Consider the following 26094-nt stretch of genomic DNA (forward strand, 5'->3'; position numbering starts at 1 on the left):
TCCATTTGATTAAAGTTTGGCTACAATTATTCATCTTAGAGAACTGACTGAGTTTTATAATCAGTTGGCTATAATTTGTTGATAGGTATAGGTTAAGTCATTTTACTCAATCAGGTTAAGCTTTTAAATCTTTGTAATAACAGTGGATATGGTGGCTAATCTTTCATTTTACCTGAAAATGGTGGTGACACTCAGGAGTATACATGGTATCATATTTAATGTCTTGCCATTAAAGTCCAAGTAAAACAATTCTAGTAGGTTAATTCTATTTTGTTCAAGAACAAAATGGATTGGACCTTTAGTCAGTGGACCCTTTTATATGCTGGGACCATCCTGGTCTCACTCTTGAGCCCTTCAAGCTAAAAAATAAGTTTGTGGCTGTGCTTTACTAAAGGCATGAATTGGGTCACAGTGGGAGTAAACATGTGGCACATAAGAGTTGCAACTTTGAATATAGAGTCAAAATAAATTTTCAGTGTTTCATCTTTATGAAAATTTAAGCACATATCTTATAGAGGTGGCTATTTCGCATTCTTTTGGTATTTTTTTTTCATGGTGAAGCCATTTATCTTAAAGAGATCACTCTTTGCTGCCATGGGTTTCACAACAATCCCTCTTAATATTTTAATGAAAATATTCTTCAATGAAGAAATTTTGTAAACATTTATTGATAATGTAAGAATTTTAAGATTGAAAAAGGATGAAGAAAACAGGACAAGAAGAATAGGTTATGTTGTAATACTTAAGATAAATTTTATTCAGAAAAGGTTTAAGATAATTCATTGATTGATTCTAAGAAGGGAAAAAAGTTGCCTGGAGCAGAAGGTGAATTGCTCATCAAAAAGGACCTGAATAACAAGAATAGAATTAATGTATTTCCCAATTTTAATATGGCAGGTATTTTATAGAATGTTTTCAGTCTTTAGTCTGCTTAGTACTTTCAGTCGTTATGAATATTTGCCTGTACAATGATGCAGAATATTTCATTGACATCATAATTCCAAGAATATATGTTTTTTATTTTTTCTTCCATCTACCCATATTCCCCTTTTTAGATTGTCCAGTTTATTGTAACGTTGGTTCAGAATAACCAGCTCGTGAGTTTAAAACGCAAAAGGTAAGTTTATTTGTTTATAATAAAATCCTGCAAGGAAACAGGTAACTAACTATAAATAAGGGAGTTTACCCATAAACTGCTGAGTGGGGAGCTGAGGTGTCTTAGAAACAAGTGAATCACTACTACCCTTCTATCTTTTACATCACAGGCTCTTGAACTTTTTTAGTCTACACTTTTTTTTTTCATGAGGAAATTGGGGTTAAGTGACTTGCCTAGGGTCACAACTAGTAAGTGTTAATTGTCTGAGGCTGGATTTGAACTCAGGTCCTCCCGAATCCAGGGCTGGTGCTCTATCCACTGTGCCACCTAGCTGCCCCTAGTCTACACTCTTAAAATTTATTGGGGACCTCCTCCCTCCATAGAGCTTTTATGTGTATTGCATCTATTACCATATTAGAGATTAAAACACATTAGTATTATTATGAAAATAGTTTTGACCTTGGGGGCCCCCCTGCACCACACCTAGAGAACCAGTTTTCTACTACCAGACTAATTATAGTGTCTTCCTATTGCTATAACTCTCTGGTATTTGTCTTAGAGTTGGGACATATTGCAGCTTTAATGCAAATTCCTTTCCTCGCCCCATCCCCCAAATGGGGAAAGCAACAAAGGAAAAATCCATTTTCTCCAAAATTAATATAGGAGCAGAAGGTCAGAATTCGTGGAGTTCTAGAAGAACTTATGCTGGAGATAACAGAACAGTCTCTATTACTTGTACTATTTATGCATAACACTGATATTTATATTCTCTTTTACCTTGGTTGCCAAGAGTAGACTAGGTGATAGCCATGACTCCCACTGGCTGCTTTTGGTGGGCTTAGGATAAAAGTGTGCTAGAAGGACCAAGGATGAAATGAAGAAGAAAGGCATTGCCATTATTCTTTTAAAAGTCAAAATTTTGCCTGAATTTAATTCATAGTTGCTTTGTAAACATTTGACTAAGTCACTACTAATTTGTTTGGAAAATATTATCTTTTTATAGTGCCATAAAACAAGATTATTAGAAAAACGGTTTAACAAGAGAAACCCAGCCCTTACTTTTTTGTATGTCTAACTAAATATGTGAATTTTTTTTCTGATGTTTCAGGCCTCTACTTTTAAATACTAATGGATCTCCAAAGACAAATCGATTTCAGCACATTGTCAAAGAACCAGCCAATAACCATCACCACAAAGTAACTTTTCTTTTAAATCCTGTGACAATATAATATTGTTGAAAGCAGTATTAATGGTTCTACTTTTAGTTCTTCTAATTAAGGCTTATTAATAAACACCTATTTTATTTTTATGCCTTAAATCTTCTAGTACAGTCACTTTTAAACTAGTTAGTCAGCATCATGAAACTATGAGCTCTGTGAGGGCAGGAACTCCACTCTCTTTATACTGAATTGTGTGTATTAAAAATACCCCTTGGAATTGGAATTACTACTTAAAATGTAACATGCAGAATATTTAGAATTATTCCTCTTTATTAGTAGTGACCGCATGAAGTGAGTTAAGATTAGATATTAGGAATTCTAACATCAAAATGAGGTGTCCTTATATAGTTCTACCTAATTAGATGCAGCCCCTACTTTGGCATATGTAGTAAAATAACTACAATGGAAATTTCTAATGCCACCATCTAGTGATATTTACTCATTCATTTACTTTACCTCTCCTGGCAGACTATGCCTGATTATTTTTTTTAATGGATTTTGCATTTGATCATAGAATGGTAACCATCACCCCAGCTCCCAGCCATCTCAACACACATAATAAATGAAACTTTTGACTTCTTTCTGTTTTTTAAATCAGTCCTTTGTGGAAATCCCCTTCCATCAAATTGAATCATCTCATAATAAAAACAATTAAGCAAAAATACATTTTACAATGATTTATCTGTTAAAGTATATAAAATTTAACCACCTCTCTACCTCTTGGTACAGATAGGGATAGGTAGAGATGAGGGAAGGAGATATGTTTAATTTACTGTTCTCTGGGGACCATAATTGGTTTTTTAGTTACTCAGAATATCGCTTCATTTTTATAGTGATCTTTTTATTTAAATTGTAATTACCTTATTGTCGTCGTGTATACTGTCATCTTAGTTCTGCTTACTTCACTATACATGAGCTTATATACATCTTCCCATGTTTCTCTGAATTTTCTCACAGTTGTCATTTCTTACTGCACAGTAATGGAACTTTTGATTTCTAATTATTGGTGCAGTAGTTGATTTAGAAATTGGAACCTTGCTCTTAGACATATTTTCTTTTCCAATTTCATAGGTTCCACATAGTAGGACAGAGGGTTTAAAACCAAGGGAGCAGATTTCAGAGGACATCATTATTTATGATGTCACTGATGATAATATAGATGAAGAAAATGCTCCAGTTACTCCTGAAACCAATGAGGATGCTACATCTGACACTTCAAAGTAAGAAGATTCTGAAAATAAGTGTTAGAGGACAATTTCATAGGACTTGTTATTCAAGGAATACCTATTAAACCCAAATCAGCTGATAATAGAGTTTCATTAGTTTATCATAGTAACTGCTCTGTAGGGCTATTCAGCGAAGATTTGAAATCTATATTCGTTTAAAAAAAAAGTTTAAAGCAAAACTCACTTGGATTAGCTGATGGGTTCTGGTGACAAGACTCCAGACTCTAGTTTTAGACTCTAGTCTTGACACTTCCTTGCTTGGTGACTATAAGTAAATTTCATAACTTCTGAGCTTATAGCAGCTGTCGTCTACTCCTAAATTGTAGATAATTTTATACATGCATCAGTGGTGAGTATTACTGAACCATCAAAAACTCACAGGTCTTTACAGTGGCATAAGAAAGAAAAACTGTTAGGATGATTTAATAATTTTATTCTAGACTATAGGCCCTTTTTCTAATAGCATCTTGCATCACTGTGTTCTCTGTGGTTTTTAAATCTAAAGTCTGTATTCTAGCAATGTTAAATATCCAGAAATTTACAACTAGGCATAGGAACTTTAGGGGAAAGAATGTAACTACTTCTTTCTTTTCTCTCCTATCCATGGCATAGCTGTAGTCAGTACCCTGATATTGTCATTGTAGAAGATGACAATGAGGATGATTATGCTGCTGTTATTCAGGGTGGGGACAAAAGTAGTGAACCAGCCAGTGTTCCAGCCAGTGACCATGTGAGTTCTGTTCGTGAGAGTGGCAGCTCTCTCATGCCTAGTGCTGTCCAGGTAAACAACTCATCTAATCTGACTTCAGAAGATCCTGTCTCTATGATGGATTCTATCCTGAATGAAAACATCAATCTTTTAGGAAAGTGAGTGATTTAATTTTGAATACTAATTTTGAGCTTGGTGAATGAAATTATTACTCTGTTTTTGTACTTAACTCTTTTACCCGGTCGATTTCTGCTTATTTCATTTCTACCCCTTCAGTTTTTTTTTTTTTCTTCAATCCCTGGGAAATTGACTTATTCACTGAATAATATTTCTGTCCAGTTTGCTAAATCCTTCTTTGGTCTGCTTAATTATGGTTTCTTCTGAAGGTATGCTTGTAAACGCTAAATATTTTCTTTTTTATCAGTGTGTGTGTGTGTGTGAGAGAGAGAGAGAGAGAGAGCGCCTCAACAGAAAACAGGTAGAAAGAATAGTAAACTTGGAGTCCGAGTACCAGGGTTCAAATCATAGCTTTGACTCTTAATATTAGTGTGACTTCAGGCAAGATACCCTCTCTCACCTTCAGTTTCCTAATTTAAAATGGGCATATTACACTATGTTAAGGGCTAAAATTCTAGCTAGTCTCTCTAAAATATCTAATGAGTGGTCGCCAATAAACTATAAGCTTTAGCAAGAGTTAGACTTTTAAGCATTTATTAAGGAGAATAAGAATTTGGTAAAGAGAGAGAAAGGCCTAGATTCCTATCTATTAAAGGGAGAGCACATTTCTAGCTCTGCTCTCCACCAGAGTCCAAAGGAAAAAGCCCGAGACTGAGCGCCAGTCTCTTCCTTCCTCCTCCCACTAGCTGGCGTCACTTCCTGATGCCAAAGAAAAGACTCCTGGTCTTGCCCTCAAAGACCTTCACTTCATGGGCAGAACTCTTCTACAGTAAGTCTCCAGCAGGTGGCATCATTCCAATCGTTACAACTAGATAACCATCTTCTGTAGCTAAATCCACCATCCTAAGTTTTGTGATTTGTTTCTTGCCTCCTGACACATATGTGATTTTCATATTTGAGTTTTCTACAACTTCTGAAAAAATACTTAAAGTTTCTAATTTCTGGTTTACTAACCCTCCCTCACCCACATCACCAATTCTTTTTTTTTAGTTAAGGTAAATATATGTCTTGACTCTTGAATAATGTTTTCTATCTTGTTCTTTTCATGTTCTTTTGTGGTCTTCACTAGCTTGGGTTTTTTCCACTTAAAGAACAATTTATATATTTGATTCTTTTCAGTTACCTTCTGGTTTTGGATTTCTGAATGGTGATTTAATTCTGGAATAAACAAAACTTTTATGATAAAGCTGACAACCTTCCTCATTTGGATGTGGCGTGGATTTTCCACAGCTATTGTTTCCATGTTTTTTTGATTGCTTACAGATGCTTTTGGGAGTGGGATACCTTAATTTCTGAATTCAGGGAATTGCACCTGTTCAATCTCCCCCTCTCAGCTTGGAAAGCTTCTAATCTTTTATTCAGTTAGAAATCAGATTATCTAATGTTTTACTGTTTCCTTTTAATTCACCTTATTTGATTATTTTTAATGTATAAAAGTCTATCTCCCCATGTATTTGAGTCCAGTCCTTAGGTGAAGCATTCTGGTCACACTTTGTTAGGCAATTGGCATATATTTCTTAATAAATTCATATTCTTGGAAGATCATAACTTTGTTTCCTTATTCATTCAGAAGATGGAACATGCTTAAGAGAACAGTGAGAGGGGCAGCTGGGTGGCGCTGTGGATAGAGCACTGGCCTTGGAGTCAGGAGGACCTGAGTTCAAATCCGGCCTCAGAAACTTAACACTAGCTGTGTGACCTTGGGCAAGTCACTTAATCCTCACTGCCCAACCTCCCCCCCCCAAAAAAAAAAGAAAAAGAAAAAGAAAAAAAAAAGTACAGTGGAAAGGTTTTAAAAGTAGCACAATTGGGGCGGCTAGGTGGCGCAGTGGATAGAGCACCGGCCCTGGATTCAGGAGTACCTGAGTTCAAATCTGGTCTCAGACACTTAACACTTACTAGCTGTGTGACCCTGGGCAAGTCACTTAACCCCAATTGCCTCACTAAAAAATAAATAAATAAATAAATAAATGAAAAGACTTGATGTGGTCATTTCACAGAAAAGATAAGAAGAAAAATCAAGAGAAAAGATGAATTAGAGCATTTCAAATTAATATTCTAATATTTAATCAAACAGTCTATTTTAATTTCTTTTTATTGAAATCTACAGTTTGATATGCTGCTGGAAATACTACTTTTACCTAGCCAGGTTGTTGTGGGGTGTCAAAAATCATTTTAAACACATAGACACACATCTCAGAAGATAAAAATATTTCATTCTTATTCTTTCTCCAGGGTTGAGCTGTTGGATTATCTTGACAGTATTGATTGCAGTTTAGAAGACTTCCAAGCCATGCTTTCGGGAAGACAGTTTAGCATAGACCCAGATCTGCTGGTGGACGTAAGTGTTTTGTATACTCTTTCCTCTTCAGATATATTTGTTGATTTCTCAAAGCTATGAATATAAATTAAAATAGTTTGGAGTGAGTGTGTTTTCCTTGTTATTGTTTCCTAATTGGCTTTTCCTTCTTTTAAAAATTCTGATCGGGGGCAGCTAGGTGGTGTAGTAGATAAATCACCAGTCCTGGATTCAGGAGTACCTGAGTTCAAATCCGGCCTCAGACACTTGACACTTAACTAGCTGTGTGACCCTGGGCAAGTCACTTAACCCTCATTGCCCTGCCCTCCCCCCCCCCAAAAAAAACCAACAACAAATAAACATAAAAATTCTGATGGTAGGCTTTAAAAGGAAGCCTACAGACTCTATCAGTGTGTTCAGGACTTTTAGATCAGGGTGTTCCTGGAATAGCAGCTGAGTTTAATCCTTCAGTGTCAGCATTTGAACTTTAATAATACTGTTAAATATGGATCTTGTCTGAACTTAATGTGAAAAGAACAAAAATAATTAGGGGCCCTGACCAACCAGGAAAGGGTGTGTGTGTAAATGCTACTTTTTAAATGAAAAGTTGACTTTAAAAGTCTGTTGTGATTACTCAGCACATCTTGAGGCCTGTTGTCTTCCCCCTCCCTTTCTACCTCTCCACAGATGACTGATTTCTAACATTTTTTTGACCAGGAGTCTTAATTTTTAACTCTGTCCTTGTGTTAAGTTCTGTTTGTGTTCCTTCTTTCTTTTTTACCCATACATCCATTTGTGCACACTTTATCCAAGCTCTCAGATCTTCCGCCTTTGACCCTCTCTACCACTGTGGGCAAATCTGTCTTTGATGCTAAATAATTTTTCTCATCTCTTCAACTCTTTCTCTACAAATGAAACTTGACACTACCTTCCCAGCTGGCCTTTCTAATCAAATGCTGTTCTCCATACACCTTAGTCTTCAGTGGGAGGGCAAGGTCCACTTGTTCTTTGCTCCAGTATTAGTTCCAGACAGTCATTTTGCCACTCTTTATCTGCTTCTTTTCTTCCCTCTTCTTCTTTTCAAAGTCTTTGACATTTGACGTGAACACCATCTCTAGAGAATCATTGCTGTCAGTCAAAGGGTCCACTTTTATTGTTCTGAGTGACTTCTGTACCTGCACATGATTTTTTTTTCTCTTTACTTCAGGCTTTGCTTGTCATTCTTCATAGCTTTAGCATCCTTATGGATGATACAAATATCGGTGTGTCCATTTATATCAGCTTCCTATCCAAATGGCCACATTCTAGAATGCTACTGGAGGGGGCAGCTAGGTGGTGCAGTGAATAAAGCACTGGCCTTGGATTCGGGAGGACCTGAGTTCAAATCCAGCCTCAGACACTTGACTCTTACTAGCTGTGTGACTCTGGGCAAGTCACTTAACCCTCATTGCCCTGCCAAAAAACAAACAAACAAATAAATAAATAGAATGCTACTGGAGAATAACAAAACTTGCATATTTGGGAAGCTCTAAATTCTGAAGTTTGTCCTAGAATGCTGCATCATCAGTACTTCTGTTCTCATGTGGATGCCCATGTACATTCTTTACTGTGGTTTTCTAGTTTTCACCCCTTAAAACAAAGCATTTTCATTCTTAGCTGATGATTTTGCTTCCATTAATGAGATAGGGCCTTCTCACATGAGCATTGTCATCTACCAGCATCTCTCCCTTTCTCCTCCTTCCTGTTTCTCTACTACTAATTGATTATATAACGGAACCAGTCTTACTCAGCCTCAGTTTCCTAATAAATGAAATAAGAGGGTTAGAATTGATTCTCTTACTAGTACTAATAGCCTGTGGTTTGATTCTTTAAGGCTTACATCTTATTTATTTATTTGTTTGTTTGTTTTCAGTTTACTTGCAGCACTTTTATTTTTCTTTACACAATGACATATACGTTGAGCATTACAATTCTCAAATCTTAGGATGACTTACAAATTTTGGTATTCCACTGTCATGTGAGAACATTAAGGCAGCATACAAAAATCTAACATAAATTAACTAGATGTACAAATGTACAGGATGTAAATACAGAAGTTTTTGTAACTCAGGGTTGAGTAATTTAGCCTCATGACATTATGGGGAAAACAGTGAGTTAAGAAAAGAAAAACAGCAACAAATAAACTGGTTCCTTAGGCTTGAATTCAGTGTGTCTTCCTGCTAGGGTAGTGGCAAGATGTAACACACATTTAATAAACTCTTGCCAGTCTTAGCAGAGAAATTCTTCAAGTCAGCTCTTTTAGATGCTGAAAATCTGATCTTTAGATACCCTGTACAGATCTGATGCTTTATAGAACTAAACTGTACAGCTGTTGAGTATTAACCAGGCAGATACTATATTTCCATATTATTAGTTCAGTTCTATATAGAAGTTAATTCTTAGCCTTACCTGCCAAAGTGAATTGACCTAAGATCAAAGATATATATAAGGTATGCATACTAATATCTACACCAAGGGAACAATTGTTAACTTCAATAAAAAATCAGAGCTCAGGTAGCCAGTAGAGTATTCCTACATCTTATTCTTTCCCCAAGGTCTCCATCTTTCACAATCCTGAAGAATCTTACTCCTACATCTTTCCCTCTTAATATTTCTATACTGCTACTTTTCTGTATATCTTTGGACATGCATGGATCTCCATTATTTTGGAAAAAGAGAAATCCGTTTTATTACATTATTTAGCTACTGTTCTAATTTTTTTCTTTCTTTGCAGAAAGAATTTCATAAGTCTTTGGTCTATAGACTAATTATTATTCCCTCCATAATTGTATGTAGTATGGTTTAATCTCCCTCTAGCCTGCTTTTCTCATAGTTTTCTTATCATATCCATTGGCTTTGTCTCATTTCTAACTTGATTTCTGAATCATTTGGCCTTGTTGGCTTTTGTGATACTGTTCTTTCCTGATTTTTCTCTTACTTAACCACTTTATTGCTGCCTTTGCTGGTTTTTTGTTCTCTTACACTCTAGCTGACAGTTAATATTTCCTAGGAACAGTCATTTTCCTAGTTCTCTACATTTTCTTCCTTAGTGAACTGCATTTTTCTGTCACAGCTTTAACCTATGATATTAATTCAAGTGAAAGTTGTACATTTTCCCAAATCAAGATTAAAATATAACCTGAATACAGCCTGTATGTGTTAGAGGCACATCTACATAACAGGGTAAAGATTTCATTTTAAGGGTGCAGCCTGTATTTCCACCAATATGGTATTAACCTCTATGATAATGATTCAAACTATACATGGGAGATACTGTATATAGGGGAAAGAGTGCTGACTCTGGAATCAGAGGAGCTGAGTTCATATCTCTATCTCTGTTTTCTATCTGTTTGATCTTGGACAAGTCACTTAACCTCCTAGGACCTCAATTTCCTCATTTGTAAAATGAGAGGATTGAACTAGATGATCTTTTTGTTTTTTTTTCTAGCTCCCTATGATACTCTGTAGCACAGCAAAGGTCATCTAGATTTTTGTCCATACCAGCAAAAGAATCCCTAGTTGGTGGTATCCGTGACAAGTGATCATCCAACCTCTACTTTATAAACTTTAGTTTTATAAAATGGACACATTCATAAAGGTAGCACATTCCATTTTTGGATAGTTTTAGTTGTTAGAAAATTTCTGTACCTTTTAGCGTAGTGCTTCTAATTCTGTTTGATGGGGCTAAGCAGAAATCCTAATTCCTATTATATTTGACAGCCTTTTGGATGAACACAGTTATTATATCTCTCATAAGCCATTTTGCCAGGCCAAAAAGCCATGATGGTATGGTTTTGAATTTTCTCTTCCTTATCTAGTTCTTTTCTCCTCTGGATGTGCCCCAGTTTTTCAGTGTACTACTTTTTTATTTTTAAGTTTACAAACTTGACAGTTTCGGATCCGGGGGGCTGCCAGAAGAGGTTCAGCGCTGCTACAGGTAAGATGTTAAGGAAAAAAGACACAGAGATATAGGATGGGATTGGAAGGGCCCCATGCACTCAGGTGGAGGCAAAAGGCAAAGTTTATTTGGACAGTATTGACATATTTATACTTGAGGTAAGCAAAAGGAAGGTCTTTGTGTGAAGTTTGCGCCAAAAGAATAGGATGAGGGGATTGGTTCGTTAATGTTCCACAGTAGGTCACGTAGACCTTGGGCCATGTTGGCCTTCTCTATGGTGAAGAGCATATTTCTGTCCTTTGAAGTTTCCTTGGTGCCTATGCAAATGCATCATCCTTGGTGCCCAGCAAATGCATCTGCATCTAGAAAGGATCATTGTGGTTTACAGCCCTCTTATCAAGGGCTAACTAAGAATCAGTGCATATTTTCTGGAAGGGGGAGGCCTGTCTATGAGCTTTGCTCGAACAGTGAAAGGGGGACTTCGTTGGCCCCTAACACAAACTTTTTTTATTTTTAATTGTTCAGAACAATTAAGTCTTTCACAATTCATCAAACATTATTGCTGTTTCTGCACAGTGTTCTCTTGGTTCTGTTCTCTTCACTATACATCAGTTCATACAAGTCTTTTCAGGCCTTTCTGAAATCATCCTGTTGGTCATTTCTTATAGCACAATAATATCCCATAACCATCATATACGACAGCTTGTTCAGCCATTTCCTAACTGATGGGCATTCCTTTGATTTCCAATTCTTAACCACCACAAAAAGAGGTGCTTAAATATTTTTGTACAAATAAGTTCTGTGTACTTCTTAAGATACGATGCCTAGAACTGAACACAGTTTTCAAGATGTGTTCTTTCCTCATTCTGTAAGGACTGCTTTTATTTATGTAGCCTCGTGTAGCTTTTTGGGCTGCATCATCTTCCTAGCCATGTGTATAACTTTTTTTTTCTTTCATATGTATAACTTTTAATCTGAGGCCCCTTTGTTGTTTGGAGCTAATCCTGGGTGGAGGCTATGCTAGTGGAACTCAAACTCTGACCTTTTACTTTTTTTTTTTAATCTGGAAAAAAGACGATAAATAACCCCAAAACTTGAGTATGAATCTACTAAGAAACTATCTGAATTCCAAGCAACAGCCTAGCTAAGTATAGTAATGCTTATCACCTGGAAGATGACCATTAGGTAAGAAATTCTTTGGGCCATGACAACCCATGTAACACACAAAAGGTTGGAGGGGGTTTTGTGTTGGTTTTTTTCAAATGGGCACCCACTCTTATGTAACCTGCTTCTCCTTTAAAAATTAGTGATGCTTTTTGTTGTTTATACCATAACCAATCATTTCCCTGTTATTCTCCCTTTCACACATACAAAATCTTCCATGTTACTCTGAATTCCTCATTTTCATAATTTCTTTTATGCAAGAATATTCTGTTACATTGATATACCACAGTTTAGGTTTTCTTAATCAGTAAGTACTCATGTTCTTTTCAGCTTCTGGCTACTACTACAGAAAGTGTTCTTAAGAATATTTTGGCATATATGGGTCTTTTCTGTCATTGACTTCTTTAGAATGCATGCCCAGTAGTGGTGTTGCTGAGTTAGACGTTATGAACCATTTGCTAACTTTTCTTACAAAACTTCAAATTGTTTTACGGAAAGTTTGGAACAGTTTTGCAGTTATACCCGCAGTGTACTAGGATGTCTCTCTTCCCACAGCCTTTCCAAAATTGATGATATCCATCTTTTGTCATATTTGCAATATTGGTGTAAGATGAAGCCTGAGTTGTTTTCATTTGTATTCTTCTCATTAGAAGTTTTGAACATTGTTACATGTAGTTATTAATAGTTTTCAATTCTCATTTTGAAAACTGTTCATATCCTTTGACAGCTTTTGGTCTTCATTTATGTCACTTTTCTATATACTTTAGATATTAGTTGTTGTTATTGGTCCGGACCTGTTACTTAATTGGTAGAGAAAACTTTCATTGAGGAAACTTCTTTTACCGGTGCAGATTGACATCTTCTCTAGTTGACTCAGTGGAGTGGCATGGGGAGCTCTCTGGCTCTCATTCTCTCTCTCCCCCTCCCCCTCCCTCCCTCCTTCTCTCTCTCTCTCTCTCTCTCTCTCTCTGTGTATATACACATGCATTATGTTTAATTTGCATTAAGAGCGTTTTCTCCATCACTTTCTTTAGATTAGATAACAAAGCAGTAACTTGAGTCCTGATTTTTTAGTATTTGTTGATTTCTCAGGTGGATAAGTTCACACTGAAAATTTAACAATCAACTCTTACAAGCTGGTACGAGCTGGTTCCAGCACACCACTGGCACAAACTCATTTGCAAAACGTTAGGTACCTGATGGAATTATGATGATGGAAGACTATAAGCAGTATCGCCTAATGAAATGATGAAAAGTAGAAAGGGGGAAATGAGGCTGTTGAAAACTTGGTGTGTGAAGAAACTAATCCAGATCATTGTAAGAGCATTTATTTGTGATTCTAGGAGAATGACAAATAGATGTGAAAGGAACATATTTGCCAGTGTATTCTACAGAGTTCTGGCTTCATCGTTAGTAATTGAACTATATAGATTATATGGAAAGTGGAAATGGCACGTAAGCTGAACGTAGAAGAAGATCAACTGGACTTTGCCAGATCCACACAGAATTAATTTGGGATGAAGGCAGTATGACAATTTTAAAAGCATTTAGGGATCATTTTTTTCAAGATTATCTGAGGGGAATATTGAGCAAAGGATGGGGACTTCTTTCAACTCAGGTCTGGTATTGAGAGTGGGGAACAGGAGTGACTTCATGGACTTAGATTGGCGAGGAGACTTCTCTTAACTCTATGGGACCTTCATGCTAAGTGACATCCCTTAAGATGGCTCTGGATCTAGTTGGCCTACAAGGGCCCTTTAACTTCAAATTAGTAGGGAGATGGGAGATAATAAAATTCCCTTTCCCTGCCCCCCAGTCTGGGATCTTGTGGGTGAGATAGTTCACTTGGATGAGAAATGTCAGTAGTAAGTATAGGTCCTGAGACTCTGGGGTAGCAAGTCAGTATTTTTCAATAGTCAATAATAGCTCTATAAAAAATGTATCCTTTTTTCCTGGTGATGTTTATTTTTATATTTCTAATTATTTTCTTTTTGATAGGGCAGGGAAGAGGGCTGGATATAATTTCTGAATCACTGAGGGAGCTTAAGCAAAGTTCCCCTGACTTCTTACTGTTTTGATGTTGTCTTTGACTTCATCCTTCATCATCTTTAGTCAATGAGTCACCAACTCTTGTGGATTATCTTTAAAAATGTAACGAATCATTTTTTTTCTTTTCCCACTGCCATCACTTTATTGAAGATTCTTATTACTACTGCCTGTTGTAGTGGTGGGGGGAGGGACAATAAGTTTAGAATCAGATTTGGGTTCAAGACCTGACTCTGACAGTTGATTAAGTTACTACCACAGGGAAAATCTTTTAGTATCCTTGAGCCTGTTTTCACCTGTCCAGTGGGCTAATAATACTTGCATTACATACTTCATTGTATTATTGTGAGGAAAATAGTGGATTATAAAACTAAATGTTAATGGTTTTTAATCTGCATTCCCCTATTATACCAACTCTCACCTGAATCTTTCCCTGTCTTCTGAATGTTTTTCTGCTACCTACAAACATGCTCCTGCTTTCTTCCATCCTCAGAAAACCTCACCTGACATATCCATCCCATCTCTTTCTCTCTCTCTGGCTACATCCTTGAAAAAGCCATTTCCAGTAGGGGTCTCCATTTCTTTTCCTCACTTTCATCTTAACTCTGTGAAATCTCACTTCTGAACATCATCATTACAATGAAATTGCTCTAATAGTCCTCTCCCACTCCTTGTCCTTCTTAACCTCACTAGAGCCATTATTGATCACCATCTTCTCTTTGATACTCTCTTCTCTCTAGATTTTCAAGATACTACCTTCTCCTGTTCTTCTGCCACATATATGATTGTTCCTTTTCAGTCTCCTTTGTTGAATCTTCATCCAGTTCATACCTACTAACCACAGGTATCCCACAGGACAGTGTGACTCTCTTCTCTTCTCCCTCTAGAGTATTTCACTTGGTGATGTCATAAGCACCCATAATTCAGTTGTCTTTTCTTTGCTCATGATTCTCTACTTGCTAATCTCCTTGCCGACCTCCAGTCTTGTACCTGTTGGGCATCTCCAATTCAATGTTCCATGGACGGCTTAAACTCAACATGTCCCAAACAGAATTTATCTTTCCCCCACAAAACCTTCCCTTTCTCTGGCTTCCTTATTGCTGTTGAGGGTACCATCATCTTTGCAGTTACCCAAGTTGGCAGCTTAGGTCATCCTCAGTTCTTCTCACTCTCTTACACCTCCCCTATGTCCCATATTTAACTTGTTGCCAAGCTTGTCCATTTGCCTTTGTAACATCTCTCACATACACCCCCCCCCCCCCTTCTCTTCTCTGACACTCCCACCATCTTAGCACAGGCCCTCATCACCTCATACAAGCTATTTGTAATAGCTTACTGCTCGGTCTTCCTGCCTCATGTATCTCCTCCCCTCTGCAGTCTGTCCTCTACTCAGCTGTCGGAGTGACCTTTCTAAAGTCTGGGTCTAAGCATATTTCCATCCCCTTCTCCCCCCGCACCAGCTTCTCTCTTGCTTGATAACCTCCACTGATTCCCTAGCACCTCCAAGATCACATATAAAATCTTCTGTTTGGAGTTTAAAAACCTTCATAACTTAACTTTCCTGTCCTGCTTTCAAGTCTTCTTATACCTCTTTAGTCCCACCCCTACTATTCTTGGTCCACTACACACACACACACACACACACACACACACACACGCACGCACACACACACTCACACTCTGTCTCTGTCTCTCTCTCTGATCCAATGACATTGGCCTTCCTGCTGTTGCTTGCACAAAACACTCCATCTCCCAAATCCAGCATTCTCGCTTACTATCTTCATGCCTAGAATTCTTTTCTTCACCCTCACTCCCACCTCCCAGTTCTACTTCTTCACTTCCTAGTTTCCTTCAGGTCCTAGTTAAAACACTCTTTCTACTGAAAACCTTTCCCAATCTTCTATAATTCCAGTTCCTTTCTTCTGTTATTTCCAGTGTAGCCTCTATATCGCTTTTCTTGTGCAGTTGTTTGCATGTTGTCTTCCTTGTTACACTGTGAGCTCCTTGTAAATCTTTTGCCTTTCTCTGTATCCCTGTCACTCAGTATAGTACCTGTCACATATTAGGTACTTAATAATTGTTTATTGATTGATTGACCATTACAGTATTCTTCTTCCTAAAGCACCAATTTTTACTCTGAATTTGTCTACTCTGATACTTCTATTAACTCCATATTGCTTCCAGGATATAGTTGTAGAGGAAATAATGTAATTTTCCCTTGGTCACTCAAGGGGACATGATCTGACCCTTTTCCTGAGCTTGCGCTGTGCACAGAACTTTCCTATGGCCATACAAAAATAAAGTTCTGGTCCCCCTTTTTTTTTTTTAACCAGTCAGTATTTATCAACTCAAACCTTCTGGTTCAACTAACTGGTCTCCTTGCTATCCCTAAAACCTGTCATTTCCATTTCTATCCCTTTGTCTGTTTTCATAATTCTGTCCCTGTTCAAATCCAAACTGACTTTCCTCTCTTCCTGTTCCCTCCCACATGAATCTTGCTCTGTCTTGTATGCCTAGGACTCTCACATGTGCAGCTTTTTTTCTTCTTTAATTGTTTTAATATCAAATGCTTTGTGAAATGAATAAATCTTGTCAGTATATTTGTGATTGGAATCAAATGTTACTTTTTCACTATAGTCTTCGTACCATTTTCTTGGAGCAGAGGTTTTCAGCCTCTCCAGTCAAAACCTCTTTGGAGCTACTAAGTGCTCCAAACAGTACTATTTTAGTCCTGATTGCAACCTAGGGGGACAGGTTAATGTCATTTAAATAAGGAGAGAAAAATCCAGAGCGAGAATAGAAGTTAAGTTGGAGGGTAGAAGAGAAAGGAATAAGTTTAAGAGTGATGGAACATCAGCATTATTTGTCTTAGGTGCCCCCCAGATTGCCTCCCTGTGCCCGTAGAACCTGAAGAGAATTATGAAACAATAGGAAGCAAAATTCATAAGACATATAGCAAAGAAGTTCCATCTGGTGTATGGCTTTCTTTGTTTTACCTTTTTCTCTTTTTTCCTTCTCATCTCAAAATTTTCTCCAGATGATATTTCTGCCTGTGCACTTCTGGTGTAGGGTCACATCTCTTTATCTGACAAGACCTCTGCCTATTGTGACTTTTTGAAAATAGTAAACATAATATTTTTGAATACTTTATTAAACTTACAATGTCTCATTTGGTCTTTCAGCTTTTCACTAGCTCTGTGCAGATGAACCCCACAGATTACATCAGTAATACAAAAGTAAGTTTTAGTTAATATTGCTCAGGACCGGGGCAGCTAGGTGGCGCAGTGGATAAAGCACCGGCCCTGGATTCAGGAGGACCTGAGTTCAAATTCAGCCTCAGACACTAGACACTTAATAGCTGTGTGACCCTGGGCAAGTCACTTAACCCCCATTGCCCAGCAAAATATATATATATATATATATATATATATATATATATATATATATATATATATATATATATATATATATATATATATATATATATATTTCCCCCCCCCCTCAGGACCAATAGCTGTTAAAAAAAAAAATCTGAAATAATATCCTGATAACTAGAAAGCACTAAGACTTTTCCTATCACTAAACAAAAGCTTTTTTTTTTCTAATAAAATATAATAGATCTAATGGAGGTATTGAAGTTAAAAGTTTTAGTGATGATTGTTTCTTGGAATTTATGTGATAAATAATTAGTGTAAAAATGTAGTTGGATATTGGACAGTCTCCTAATTAGAGTTGGGACTTTGAAAGAGGATCATTGAAATAATAATGACAAGTATACTACTATAGATGTAAATCTTTGCCTTCCATATTTCTAAACAAGTTGGTAGAGAGGTAATGAGTCAGACGACTTGGCTCCAGCACCTGATATCTGAGTGACTGTTGACAAGAAACTTATTATCTCTGATCCTCAGTTTACTCATCTGTAAACTGATAATACTCACACTATTTCACAGAGTTGTTGGTAGGAAAGTGCTTTGTAATCTTATAGCACGATGTAAGTGTGGCTGATAAGTAATATAGTTTTACTGTAATTTTTCTGAAAACTGTGTTCCCATGATAATTTATTTTATTGCTATGCTAAATTTCCTAATAGTACATGTGAAAATGTCAATAATTTGGACTAATAGGGAGGTGTAGCAAGTTTAAATTAATGAAATCAGAATTGTAGACTATTCAAAGAAATTAACTTTTTAATACAGTAACTCCTTTTGAGCTGACAAAGTATTATCAAATAGAAGTTTTTGAGTGACCTGCTTTAATGACCAGATAAGGATGATTTGTAATTATCATATAGTCATAAGAATTCTGGTGTGATGGCATATGCCTGTAAGTTCCTACAACTGAAGGAGGCAGAGACTGGTGGATTGCTTTAATTTAGGAGTTCTGTGCTGCAGTAGGACTAAAGTTAATTGGTTGTACTCACTAAGTCTAGCACCAATATAATGAATCCCTGGAAACGGGGTGAGGAAACAGAATGGAGAAGATTAAAGTCCCCATGCCAATTAACATTGGGGTCAGGCCCATGAGTGGGCCTCTCTGCTTCCAGCCTAGGTAAAATAGAGAAAGCTAGTCTCAGATAATACTCTAAGGTTCATAGGATTTTAGAGCATAAGGGACCTAAGAAATACCATCTAGTAAGCTGCTCATTGTGCACATGAGGAAATTGGGGCCCAGAGAGAAAAACAGACTTCCCAAATGTCACAGGAGTCATAAGTAATGCAGCCATATTTGAATTCATATCTTTAAATTCCAAATTTGATGGGTTTTGCACCATGCTATCAGGTAGGCAAAAATTCCCCTCATCTTGGTTTTTATACTCTTAATTTGTTTTAGGACATATGCTTTTAAGTTTTAAAATAAACAAATCCACCCTCTGAAAATTTATATGTATTCCAACTTATTTGTTTATTTTATTTTGGTTTTTATTTATTTTTATTCTAGCACTTAATGGTCATGGGATGAGGGGCAAGCATACTAAAGTAATTCTTATTGTGTATTATTTTTGAGTGTTGGCATGTATGTGTACAATTTATTGGCTGTCTGGGTCTTCACAGAACCACCTACTATTGCCTCTTTGTCAAAGTTGAATACCAAGAAACTAGTTCATTCTCTTATATATGCATATACATACTCAAACATACATGTATACACATATATAGAAAATATATTATAAATTTATAATATATAATATATTTATGCATTATAAATATAGCATGTTATAAAATATGTAGCATATATTTTATATAAAATATCTGTGAGATATACTGAGCCAGAATGCTTACTTCTATCTGGGTGTGGTCTTGAGGAGAACTGCAAGTCTGGCTGGCAGCATTTAATACAAAAGGGGAGCTGGAGTTCCCCATGATATTGGTCATTAATAATTATTTTCCTACATCCTAAGATGGCCCCTCCACTAAATCTATATTTCATTAAACTCCTGTCTACCCTTTAGGTCCAGTTCATTGTTAGCTCTTTTGAAGCTTTTCCTAGTTTTTCCTCCTTACCTCCCTTCCCATCTAGAAATGATGTTTCCTTCCTTTAGGTAGCCCCTTCTTTTGATCTTCCTTTTTGGCCTTACAGTATACTGTGTGTTAATGTTACTGGCATGTCTCTTCCCTCTCTGACTAGATTGTAAGCTCAATTGAGGCAGGAACTATATCTCCATCTTCATATTCCTCACCTGTATGTACAATGAAGAGTTGAGACCTTTGTTAGCTGTCAGGTCCCTTCCAGCACTTAACATTCCATGATTGATATTTGCAATGTTCTGTATCAACACTTGATGTATAGGTAAGTTTTTAAGAACTGAAAAAGATACTTGTGTAATATTTGACTATGTTGGATTTTTTCCCCAGATGGAAAATAAAGGCTCAGAAACGAATAAGAATAATGAAGTTCAGCCAACTTCAGAAGATATAAAAAATTCTAAGTCTAAATCAGGTATGTATGTAAGATACAACATTGAGGTATTTTTTAGCTTTAGTTGCTACTGTTAGGGTTTGGAGTTTTTTTTGTACCACAGTCAATTCTCAGTAATCCTCACATTGATAAGCTCTACCCTCTTTCCTGGCCAATCTTCCCTTAATTATGCAAAATCAACTAACAGTGACAGCCATAAGCAGCATTAATAGATACTTTTCTTGAGAACACTACACAGAAAAATAAGTCGTATGCCATGTCAGATATTAGCATTCTCTAGCACTTTTATATCATATGAGAGATGTAAAATACAAGACAAAGGTAAGTGAATTGAGAGAGGTACATCAGAGCTTTATAAAGAGTCCAAAGCTTAGAAAAGGTTTCATTCACTGGAGTGGGGAGGAATTGAAGCTCTAGAACTATAAGGGACTTCAGACCCCTGGTTTTATAAATGATGAAACTGAGGGCCAGAAAGTTGACATGACTTTCATAGGGTCACACAGGTAACAAGTGGCTTGTTATTGTTATTTGTCCTTTGTTCTCAAAGAGGACCATGACACCTGTCATGACTTACTCTGAATTGGATTTAAGTGAGGAAGGACAATGCAAAGTCACCAGCCTTACTTTCTCCTCAGGAGTCATATGGGTCCACTAGCAAGATATGTTATCAAGATGATGGGAGATAGCCCCAGATGTTTAAGACAATTGGGGTTAGGTGACTTGCCCCAGTTCACACAGCTAATAAGTAGCTGAGGTGAGATTTGAACTTGGGTCCTCTCAACTTTAAGGCCAGTGCTCTTTCCTCTGTGCCACCTAGCTGCCCCCTTACAAGTGGCAAAGGCAGAATGTCTTCAGGCTTTCCAACAAGAAACCCAGCACTCTTTTCCCTTTACCACACTGCCTCTCCAGGTGGTCTTAAAGTTGTGGTATCAAACTCAAATAGAAATGGGAACCACTAAACTGTACATAAGGTTCTCTGACCACATACTGACTTAAAAAAACATGTATTAATATTATCTGTATTCTATTTTATTTTTACTTATCTTGTTAAATATTTCCTAATTACATTTTAATCTGGTTCAGGCAGCAGTCCAAGTGTAGTGAGCCCATTTTGATACCTCTGCTAAAGGATGGTTAGGATTTCAGGAAATCAAGCTAGGGGGCTGAGGGAGGGTATTCCAAACATGGAACATAGTATGACATTTACATAGAATTTAGATTACTTTGTGTAACGATTGGAATGACGCCACCTGCTGGATACTTACTGTTCTGTTCTGCCCATGAAGCGAAGGTCTTTGAGGGCAAGACCCGGCGTCAGGAAGTGACGCGGGCTAGTGGGAGGAGGAAGGAAGAGACTGGCACTCGCTCTCACGCTCTTTCCTTTGGACTCTGGTGGAGAGCGGAGCTAGAAATGTGCTCTCCCTTTAATAGATAGGAATCTAGGCCTTTCTCTCTCTCTTTACCAAATTCTTCTTTTCCTTAATAAATGCTTAAAAGTCTAACTCTTGCTAAAGCTTATAATTTATTGGCGACCACTCATTAGATATTTTAGACAGACTAGCTAGAATTTTAGCCCTTAACATTTGAGAGGAGTTTTTAAACACCCACTGTGTACCAGGCACTTTGCTAAGTGATAAGGATATAAAGAAAAGCAAAAGACCATTCCTGCTCTTAAGGAGCTTAACAGACTGATGAGGAAGACAACATGCAAACAACTATGTGCAAACAACTTAAATATAGGATATATTTGTACAAAATATTTATAGCAGCTCTTTTTGTAGTGGCTAAGAATTGGAAATCAAGGAGATGTCCATCAGTTGGGGAATGGCTGAACACAGCATAGGATGTGATTGTGATAGAATATTATTGGGCTATTAGAAATGACAAGCAGGATGATTCAGAAAAACCTGCAAGGACTTCCATGAACTGATGCATAGTGAAGTGCACAGAACCAGGAGAACGTTGTACATAGTAACAACAATATTCAGTGAAGAACTGTGAATGACTTAGCTATTCTCAGCAATACAATGATCCAAGACAATCCTAAAGGACTAATGATGAACTAGACTATACACCTCCAGAGAAAGCTGATATTAATTCAATACAGACAGAAGCATGCTATTTTTCACTTTCATTTTTTTCTTTTATTCGAGTCTTACACAAAATGACTAATATGGATATGTTTGAATGCACGTGTCTGCACCATCTATCTGATTGCTTAGTGCTTCAGGAAGAAGGGATAGAATTTGGAATTCAAAACTTTAAATAAAAATGTTTTTAATAGTAAAAATTTTTAAAAAGATATATACAGGATAAATTAGAGATACTGGACAGAAGGAGGACATTAGCATTCAGAGAGATCAGGAAAGGCTTCTTTGCAGAAGGTGGGACTTGCTTCCGAGAAGGAAGCCAAGGTATCTAGGAGCAGAGATGAGGGAGAGAATTCCAGGCATAGAGAAAATGTATGACATCTGGAGATGGAGTCTCTTGTTCCACGAACTTCAGGGAGGCTATTGTCATGGGGTGGCAAAATACATAGAGGAGGTTGGTAGAGTTAAAGTGCAAGAAAACTAGAAAGGTAGGAAGGGGCGAGGTTACAAAGGGCTTCAAAAGCCAAACAGAGGATCTTAACTTTGTTCCTAGAGTAGTAGGGAGCTGCCAGAATTTATTGAATGGAGGGGAGGGAGGTGTGATAGGGTCAGCCTTTTGTTTTAGGAGTATTTTGACAGTTGGATGGAAGATAGACTGGAGTGGGGAGAGAGACTTAAGGCAGGTAGACCAACCAGAAAACTGTTACAATAGTCCAAGCATGAAGTGATGAGGTGGTTGCTGTATCAAAGGAGAGAAAGAAGAACATACAAGAGATGTTACAAAGATAGAAATTCTGGGACTTGTCAACTGATTGGATATGGAGGGTGAGTGAGGAGTTGAGGATGACACCTAGGTAGAGAGCCAAGTTGACTGGATGAATGGTGGTATACTGAACAGTAATGAGCAAGTTAGGAAAAGGGGAGGATTTGGTGGGTAGGGAGGACATAATGAATTCATTTTGGACATGATGAGTTTAAGATGCTCTGCTTTTAAAGAAATATAAATGCTAATGGCTGTGTGGTTTATTAATAGTGTAACAAATAATGCAAAGATATTTAACTATGCCATAAAGGATAGAATGTTGGGCTTGGGCCTGAACTGGAAGACTCATCTTCTTGAGTTCAAATCTGTCCTCAGACACTATCTGTATGACCCTGCACCTAACTATATTTGCCTCAGTTTCATCTATTAAGTGAGCTGGAGAAGGAAATGGCAAACAGCTCCAATATCTTTTGCCAAGAAAACCCCAAATGCAGTCATGAAGAGTTAGAAACGACTGAATAACAACAAATTTAAATATTTCAAAAGCATATCAGAGTGAGGAAGATAACAACCAGTGGTGCTTCTACCCATTAATTTGAACTCCAGACTTCTTAGCTTTGAAACAAGAACCCCATCATTTCTCAGGATGGTAATCACATTTTCTCAGGAAATATCTTTTCAGCCTTTTTCAAGGATGGTGAACTCAAAGTCTCTCCGGAAAGAAGTCCCTTTAGTCCTTTCTCTATACCTCATACAGTTTCTTTGATCATGGCAGTTAAATCTCTAAGTGACAGTTAAACTGCCTCTTTTCTTAGATTCTTTTTCCTCTTAAAGGTAGAATAATGTTCTATGGTCTCTGGATTGGTCTGTAGAAACTAGGATTATGTAGGGATTTGTTATTATTTTTCCCCATAGAGATTGGCATCATTGTATCAATAACCTCACTGAGAAGTAGAGTGGTAAAATAGGCAAAAGACCTGGATTCTACTGCCCATTCTATTTCTTAATTGTGTAGCTTCTTTGTTTTCCCTTTGGTTTTGCATAAATTAATCTTGAGAATATTGTGTCCCTCTTTTTAGATAAGCAGCTCATCCAGTACACAGCTTTTCCTCTCCTTGCATTTCTTGATGGGAACCCATCCTCTACAGTAGAAAATGGGAGTGCAACTTCAGAAGCTGCATCTTCTTTAGACAAACCCCTAGAGGTTGATGAGCTTCTGGATACTAGCCTGGATCCGGAACCAACCCAAAGTAAGCTTGTTCGACTGGAACCCTTGACGGAAGCGGAAGCTAGTGAAGCCACGCTGTTCTATTTATGTGAACTTGCCCCTGCCCCACCACTGGACAGTGACATGCCACTCTTAGATAACTGAATCCCTGAGAAGGCGGACTCTCTGTATATATTCATCAAAATGATGAACTATTTATTGAAAGTATCATTTGGTACTCTTTGGTTTTGGAAATGGCTTTGTTTTGTGTTTTCAGATACTGTGGAATCTAAAGCACCTTCCCTGTGACCTCCCCAAGTCTGTAACCACACACTGATCACTCTTGCAATGCTTTCAGATGTTACTCAGCTGTGTAGTTCTATGAGACTTCCTGAATACCATTGGCAGATCCTTCATTTGGATTCCAATTGCCATTCTTTCCCAATTGCAGTGGAATACGTTGATTTTTGTTTTTATGTATTTTCCCATCGCCCTGATCTAATTAAAACCTTCATTTGTTTGTTGTAATTTGTTTTACTTGTTTGATGCTATCTGACTGCGTTGAATGTAAGTAACACACTAGTGCTGAAGATGGTATTATGAATGCTTTCTCTGTTGCAGTTAACTTTTATTAAAATTTTTTCACTTGGCTTTTCAAAACTGGGAACATAAAGTGCCTGGATTTAGTAGAATTTCATTGGCCTCCCTTGGTTCTGAGATGTATTCCTCTACATCACACAAGAATAGTGAACTGGGCATGATTTTCTCCTGCCCCTAAAACCTTCCCAGTCTAGTTTAGGTAGTGGAGATCATCTCTGCCCACTGAGTTGGACTGGAATGTCAAATAAAAATGTTTTTCAGTTTGCTTGTGTTTTGAGTTTTTTTCTTCTCTTTTTTTAAGTCATACTAAAGTAAAAATAAATATAGTAGATATTTAGGTCTCATTTCTGCTTTGCTGTCTTTTTTTGTGTGTGGTTTCTTAAAAAGGGGGGAGGGGCTAACCATGACACTAGTAGATTCTAAAGAATTCTACTTGAACTTTTTTTTTTTAACTATGTGCTTTTTCCTTGTCCCTTACTGTTTTTGCATTTCAGCATATAGTAAGTAGCATGGAGGTTTTAATTTATAAGTTAGTCTTATATAAATGAGGCAAAGAATTGGGAAAGTAATAATCTTCATTAATGTTATGGTTACCATAACATCGGCTACATGTGTAGAATGTTTCTGTTGTTAAATTCCGTGTGTGTGTGTGTGTGTGTGTGTGTGTGTGTGTAGCTTCTCTTGAATATTCAAACATATATGTCAATTCACCATTTCTTCTTTGCTAGAGTTTTATAAAGGTTAATAATACAATGCAGATGTATAGAGGTACTCTGTCTAGGCATGAAAAGACAGTGTGGTAGCCTTCAAGGAGCTTACATGAGGTTTAGTAACAGCTCACACACTCTGCTTTAAGCATTTATAAATGCTTTCTCAGGTAAGTACAACCAGGTCTTTCTGCAACTCAAGTGTGTAGTACTTGCCACAGTTGGTCAAGCTTTAATATTGCCTTATGCCGTAATCTAATTCCTCATTGCTATGGTAAATGCACTTAGGGACACCATCATTCACACCTTGGGTTGCCAGTGTCTAGGGCAGTGGATCCCATGCATTTCACCATTAGTAGAAGCTCCTACTTTTGATGAGGTCTAAGGTGAAGGGCATGACTGTTACAGAAATGGCACATTATTCTTTCGTAAATCCTTTGCTCAATAAAATAACCAATTTTACCTATCTTTATATCTCCCACAATACCTTCCTTACATTTAGTAAAGACCTAATATTAGACTATATGTCAGACCTCTTAAGAAATTAAGATTCCTCTGGTTTTTGCCAAACGACTTGTCAGTTTCTAAGAAAATAGGGAGAAAACAATTTTAATTGGTTAGGTACTGGACCTGACTCCCTTTGTACAAAGAACTTAGAGCTGAGCAAAATTCTACCAGTGCAGGTCTGTAGCTTCTCTGCAATTTACAGTCTTGGCTGCCTAATGCACAGAGAGACTGTGTTAAGAGACTGGACTTGAACCTGAGTCTTTCCTAGCTTTAAGGCCCCCTCCATTCACTACACCATGCTACCTTAATGAATTTACTTTAATGCTACTGTTGTTTTTGAAATATACAGAAGTTGCTTATTGCTATGAATTTTCTAAAGTAGCCATTGGGGAATGAGAAAACAAGTGGGGTCTGTTGGATTTTTGGG

The 26094-nt window shown here is 37.2% G+C and overlaps 1 protein-coding gene across 2 annotated transcripts in view; it reads left to right on the forward strand.

The window, feature by feature from the left end:
* The window catches only part of HSF2 (heat shock transcription factor 2), a 44607-nt gene extending 19891 nt beyond the window's left edge, over positions 1-24716 (forward strand). The window contains exons 6-13 of one of the 2 annotated variants that reach the window (XM_043962478.1): positions 1056-1117; positions 2205-2292; positions 3388-3536; positions 4155-4409; positions 6664-6769; positions 17057-17110; positions 19730-19814; positions 23726-24716. In XM_043962478.1, the coding sequence (XP_043818413.1) occupies positions 1056-1117; positions 2205-2292; positions 3388-3536; positions 4155-4409; positions 6664-6769; positions 17057-17110; positions 19730-19814; positions 23726-24018 (1092 nt within the window). In that variant the 3' untranslated portion in view covers positions 24019-24716. The remainder of the gene's footprint in view (positions 1-1055; positions 1118-2204; positions 2293-3387; positions 3537-4154; positions 4410-6663; positions 6770-17056; positions 17111-19729; positions 19815-23725) is intronic. The other variant, XM_043962479.1, reaches the window with a different exon arrangement.
* Positions 24717-26094: the final 1378 nt, after the last annotated feature.

Source organism: Dromiciops gliroides, chromosome 4, assembly GCF_019393635.1.
Source record: "Dromiciops gliroides isolate mDroGli1 chromosome 4, mDroGli1.pri, whole genome shotgun sequence".
Taxonomy (NCBI): domain Eukaryota; kingdom Metazoa; phylum Chordata; class Mammalia; order Microbiotheria; family Microbiotheriidae; genus Dromiciops; species Dromiciops gliroides.